The sequence below is a fragment of the Dipodomys spectabilis genome, unplaced genomic scaffold (genome assembly GCF_019054845.1).
Source record: "Dipodomys spectabilis isolate Male_0828 unplaced genomic scaffold, ASM1905484v1 ptg000363l, whole genome shotgun sequence".
Taxonomy (NCBI): domain Eukaryota; kingdom Metazoa; phylum Chordata; class Mammalia; order Rodentia; family Heteromyidae; genus Dipodomys; species Dipodomys spectabilis.
In genome coordinates this window covers 4,281,851-4,287,850 of record NW_024871040.1, presented here as the reverse complement: position 1 = coordinate 4,287,850, position 6,000 = coordinate 4,281,851, and the positions used below count along the sequence as shown (strand labels likewise).

Here is a 6,000-nt window from a genome sequence, read left to right as displayed (position 1 = left end):
GGGAGTGGTGCTGTGGTTCAAGTGGTAGAGTGCTAGCCTTGAGCTGAAGAGCTAAGGGACAGTGCCCAGCCCAGATTTTAGGCCCCACACCAAAAAAAAAAAAGATGAGCAAAGCAATATAGTAGAAAACTTTTCCTGGTGTTAGATCCAGTCCTCCAGCCATAGTGTTTTTAAAAATCAATCACTAACACCTCTAGATAATACAGTATCTATAATAGCAGCACATGTGGATCCTTATGGAACATATGATGTTGGAAAAATTATCAAAGAGACAATGCCAATTTAGCTTGGAAATTTAGCTGAACAGAGGGAGGCTTTAGACACTGTCATTGATACATGGAATGTATTGTAGTGACTGTCCTCTTGTTACACTCAACATTTTATAGCAGTTGGGTTGTCTTTAGCTGACATTTCTTGCCTGCTCCTCTCCTTTGTCTTGCATTCTTACCTCATGGCCAAATCAACTAATGCTTCAGAATAATTCATGAACAACACTATGAGCTTTCTGACTGTCATTTTGTGTCCTTGTAGGTCCTTCTGAGTCATCATGTTCTGATGACACTACTATTAAGGAGGAACTCCTGAAGATACTGGTAAGATTCCTTGACTTCTGAAATAGGTGTTATGGACTGGCTCTTTGTCTCTGTTTCTCTGTCCATCCCAGTACAAAGGTTTGAATTCAGAACATTGCACTCTCCCTTAGCTATTTGCTCAAGGATGGTGCACTACCACTAGAGCCACAATTCCACTTCTGGTTTCTTGCTGGTTAATTGGAGATAAGAGTCTTGCCAATTTGTCTGCCAATTATGGCTTCAAATTGCAATTCTCAGATCTCAGCCTCCTGAGTAGTTAGGATTACAGGAATGGGTCACCACACCCAGCTTGGTATCTCTTCTTGCAAGTGAATTTAAATAGAAAATAGTGAATTTTCATGTTGTCAATGATATATATATATATATATATATATATAATTAGCTGAGTGAGGGGAATCAAATGGAAAGTCTGTTACCAAATGAGAACCCATTGAAGGCAACATTAAACAATTATAATTTGATAACAAATAGTAGGGGAGCAAGCTTTCTCTTTAGCATTTTTTTCTCCTTAGAAATAATTTTGTGGGATTGGAGGAAAGGCTCAGTTGGTAGAGCGCTAGCCAATGAGCAAAAACATCAGGTACTGAGTTTGAGTCTTAGTCTCAGACCAAAAAACAAAACAACAGGAAGGTATATTGTGATTGATTAAGTAGACACACACACACACACACACACACACACACACACACCATGAAGAACCTGTGTCTTTTGCTATGAATAGATTTGTTCTTTTCTTGTCTTGTGTTCTGTTTTGCATCTTCAAGTGAAAAAAACCTATGCACACAGAACATGTCATAATTGGATCCTCATTCTGATTCCTTCTCTGTAATTACAGGGGAACAACACAGAGTCAGGAGATGGTATGTACTGTGGAGTCCCTAACTTGCTGAGGAGTAGTCTAGATGATGAAAAGGGTGCAAAGGTCTTGGTGGCTTGAGTTTGCAGAGCCACTGATTGCAGCTTGCTGCTATGAATGAAAATTGGGAGTACAGTTGTAGAAATTCATTTTCTAGGTAAAGAAACATAGACAATCTCTATAGTGTTTACAAGCAGCCATGCTCAATTTAGGTGATATAGAGTTGTGTGTACGGAATGAGGGCTCTATGTGTATTCATGTGGTTTGATTGCAAGTATGCCTCTGCGGGAGTTTATATGTGTTCACATGTTTCAAAAGTGTTGTTCCCCTAATTGCCAGTGAATGTGGGTTTTTTTTTGGGTTGTGCGTGTGTGTGTGTGTGTGTGTGCTGGTCTTGGGACTTGAACTCAGGGCTTGAGCACTATCCCTTAGCTTCTTTTGCTCAAGGCTAGCACTCTACCACTTGAGCCACAACTCCACTTCTGGCTTTTTCTGTGATTAATTGGAGATAAGAGTCTCACAGACTTTTCTGTTTGGGCTGGCTTTGAATGCGATCCTCATATCTCAGTCTCCTGAGTAGCTAGGATTACAGGCCTGAACACTGGCATACAGCTAAGTGCACATGCTCTTAATGTTAAAAATGCAGTAATCATTACAGCATGATTATAGAGAGAAGTAAATTAATCAAATTATAATGGAGACAGCAGATTCACTTGAAGGAATGTACTGCCATTGCCTGTCCTAAATATTGTCTATATCGCCCTGGTGGGATCCTGGCCTTGGCTGGTCACTGCAAGTTAGAGACATATATCATCTTCATGGCTTCTTACCCTTGAGGCTCAGCCCTGTGTTGCCTGTTTGGGTTCCTATGTGTGAGTGATGAATAAGTTCCTAGGCTAGTCCATTATGGCGTGGTTCTGTGCTCAAATTGCCTACTCTTGTGCACTAAGCCTGATGCCTGCTCACATTGTGATCCAAGGTCAGGAGGACACGGGTGGGTTCTGACAACAGTGTGGTTTCCTCATCCAACCCCCTTTATGGTTAGTCCTGGGGTTTGAAAAGGCCTGGGAGCTGTTCCTGAGCTCTTTTGCTCAGAGCTAACATTCTAACCACTTGAGTCACAGCTCCACTTCTGGTCTTCTGGTGATTAATAGGAGATAAGAGTTTCAAGGACTTCCTTTCTTAGACTGGCTTTGAACCAGGATCCTCAGCTCTTCAGCCTCCTGAATAGCTAGGATTACAAGCATGAGTCACCAGCCTTTTCCTCCCTTGTCTTATCACTGTTCTCATCACGTCTAGGAAGTATGCTGAGCTTGGCAGACTTCATTGTTTTATGTACCCAGAGCTTCATAGAGTACCTAGACCTTGTGCATGTGCTCAGGGAGTACTTAAAAGGAAGTGATCAGATCAGTCCTGAAAACACTGCAAGGAAACACCGTGTATTTGAGGACATGTCTTCCTCATCTTAGGTCTTTGCCCTTCAGAGTGCCACTAGAGAGAGTGTTTGTTCTACATAAATCAATTTAAATAAGTAAAACTAAACATTCAGAATCCCATCCCTCTAGCCGCATTTCAGTATTCAGTAGACGTGTGTTTAAAAAACAGTGAAAATATTCCTCTCCTCTTGTGGGTAGCTGCTTCAAGCCTGGCCTTATGTCTCTCTCTGGTCTCGGATGTGTCAGTTGTGTGCATGTCCAAAATTGAATTTCAGGCTGACACAGTTGCAGGTAAGAGTGTTTATGTTGATAAACTAGTAGATGTGAGAAGTTGAAAGACTATTTCAGCCGCTCTAAGTTTCTACAGAGCACTTTCTTATTGAAGACCTTAAAGTCCTTAGAGCCCAGAGAGGGTCTGCAAATCCAGAGAAAAGAATATGGCTATGTTGTGTGAGCCAGCATGGACTCTCAAGTAGCCTAGCAAGGAAAGGATGCCATTCTGTAATAACTTACTGTCTATGTTTCTGAAGGCTTTTCCTTGAAGTCCTCTGAAGAATACCCAAATGAGGAAGAAGCCCTAGGTGGGTAGCAACACACCAGGTTAGTCCCAGTGGGAGCCAGTTTGGGGAATAGCTGGATCTCACTTGCTGTTCTGGGGCCTAAGGAATGAAGTGAAAAAAGACAAGGAAAATGAAAATGAAATGAAAAAGGGAGGAGAAGATATCAGAGTAGAGGGGGAAAAAGGCAAAACAAAAAAGAAGGAAAGCAAAGCAAAGGAAGAAAATAGATAGAAGACATAGTTATACTTGCACCTTGGTGACAGCAATGACACATTTTGTTCATGGGCATTGACTGTACAGTAGTGTAACTTCTTTTTTTTCCCTGATTTAAAAGTCAACATTTCCCAAATCTGTTCCTTACTTGCAAATCAAAGGGATTTGAACAAGTCACATTATTTCTAAATTTTATTGTGTTGGTATGAAGATTAAATGTTTACAAGTCACTTAAGGTTTCCAAAGCATAACAGAACCATTCTCAAGCTGGGCATGAGTGGCTCATGCCTGTAATTCTAGCTATTCAGGAGTCTTAAGATTTAAGGATTGTGGTTCCAAGCCAGCCTGAGTAGAAAAATCATGAGATTCTTACCTCCTGTTAATCACCCAAACACCAGAAGTAGAATTGTGGCTCAAGTGTTAGAGTGCTAGCCTTCAGCAAAAATACTCAAGAACAGCTTCCAGCTCCCTGAGTTCAAGCCCCAGGGCTGGCATATACATACATACATACATACGTATAAACATACACAAAAATAATTCAAGCCATGGGGCTGGGAAAGTGGCTCAGTGGTAGAGTGCTTGTCTTGCATGCATGAGGCCCTGGGTTCCATTCCCCAGCACCACATAAGCAAAAAGAAAAAACGCCGGAAGTGGTGCTGTGGCTCAAGTGGTAAAGTGCTAGCCTTGAGCTGAATAGCTGAGGGACAGTGCCCAGGCCCAGAGTTCAGGCCCCACGACCGGACCCAAAAAAATAAAAAATAAAATAAAAAAATAAAAAAAAATTCAATCCAGGTATTGTAATCCTAGCCACTCAGGAAGCTGAGATATGAGGATGAAGGTTCAAAGGCAACTTGGGCAGAAAAGTCCACAAGACTCGTACTTCCAATTAACCACCAGAAAACTGGAAGTAGCACTATGGCTCAAAGTGGTAGAGTGCTAGTGTTAAGCCAAAAAAAAAAAAAGAGTCATTCACTATGTGGCATTGGTTGTACTAACCCCTCACAGAACCTACACAGGCTCAGAAAGTGCTCCTAATATGGGAAGCAACTCTTTAATTTCTGGGAGTGGATAGAAGAGTATACCTTGAATATTTCTCCCAGAGTTTTATATTGCTGAATAACATGACTGGTGGAGTTTGACAGAAAGGCAGGCAGTGAAGTGAGGAGGAGAGAGGGAAGTCTGTCATGTCTTAGAAACAGTGGCTGCCTCCTGGAGGAGGAAGTCAGCAGAATAGCACAGATGTCTCTTCCTGGTTCCAGTCAACCAACCAGCAGGGCAGGAAAAGTACGTTGGAGATGAGAGACCACCTCTGTCATTGCAGGAGGGAGGCACTCCAGGCCTTGAGATAGAAGTGTAGGCATGAGGTTAGAGAGGGTGCTGAGAAACAGCAGGGGATTTGAATTCTCATCTCAATTTTGACTCTCTCTCCTTTCATCTGCATGTCCATTCCATCACTGCTACTGTTCCTGGTCACTCAGAAGATAACGTATCTGTCAGCTCTTCAAAAAGAACCTACATATTGCATGTAATTCATTTCTTCTTTAAATTCCTTTTCTTTCTTTCTTTCTTTTTCTTTCTTTTCCTTCCCTTCCTTTCTTCCTTCCTTCTTCTTTCTTTCTTTCTTTCCTTCCTTCTTTGTCAGTATTGGGGACTGAACTCAGAGCCTTACCCTTGCTAACCAAGCACTGTACCAATCGAGGCAACAAGCCTCCAGTCCTTTCAGATACTTTTCAGATAGATTCCAAAACTTTCTAGGTCAGCTCAGATTATGATTCTCCTATCTCTGCCTCCAAGTGTCTGGGACCACAAGCATGCACCATCATAACTTTTGCCTGGCTGGCCTCAAACTTAGTTCGTCCTATCTCTGGCTCTCAAGTAGTTAGTATTACTGTTGTGAGACACCTAACCTTTTATTTCCTTTTTACCTTCTTTCTTTCTGGTTCATGAATTACTATTTAGTTGTTACTTTCTCTTTTTCTTATTTTCAATAATTCTCAGGCTGAAGGACCTGCCTCATACAAGGCAGTTGGCACACAGTGGTGTGCCAGTAAGATAGGATTGGCCCTGAGAAATGGATCTTCAGGTGATTTCTTCAAGTTTAAACATCATAGATCATACTTAAGCAAATAAAGTTGGCAAGGACCTCACTCAGCCACACATTGTCTTTGTGGTCCATGATTGACCCAAGCATCATTGTGTAGCCCTTGAGTGTTGTTATATATACAATGTCTATAAAATTCCCTTCTGGTCTGCTCTCCTTTAACATTGCACTGGTGTCTGAGCCCAGACCACACCAATGAACTGAACTGAGCAGCCTCCAGGCAGTTAGGTGGCTGGACTGG

The 6,000-nt window shown here is 41.9% G+C and overlaps 1 protein-coding gene across 1 annotated transcript in view; it reads left to right on the top strand.

Moving 5' to 3' along the window:
- Window positions 1–2,355: 2,355 nt before the first annotated feature.
- The window catches only part of LOC122095883 (melanoma antigen preferentially expressed in tumors-like), a 29,861-nt gene continuing 26,216 nt past the window's right edge, over window positions 2,356–6,000 (top strand). Inside the window, 3 exon segments of the mRNA XM_042666187.1 lie at window positions 2,356–2,443; window positions 3,084–3,176; window positions 3,416–3,466. Of these exon segments, the coding sequence (XP_042522121.1) occupies window positions 2,356–2,443; window positions 3,084–3,176; window positions 3,416–3,466 (232 nt within the window).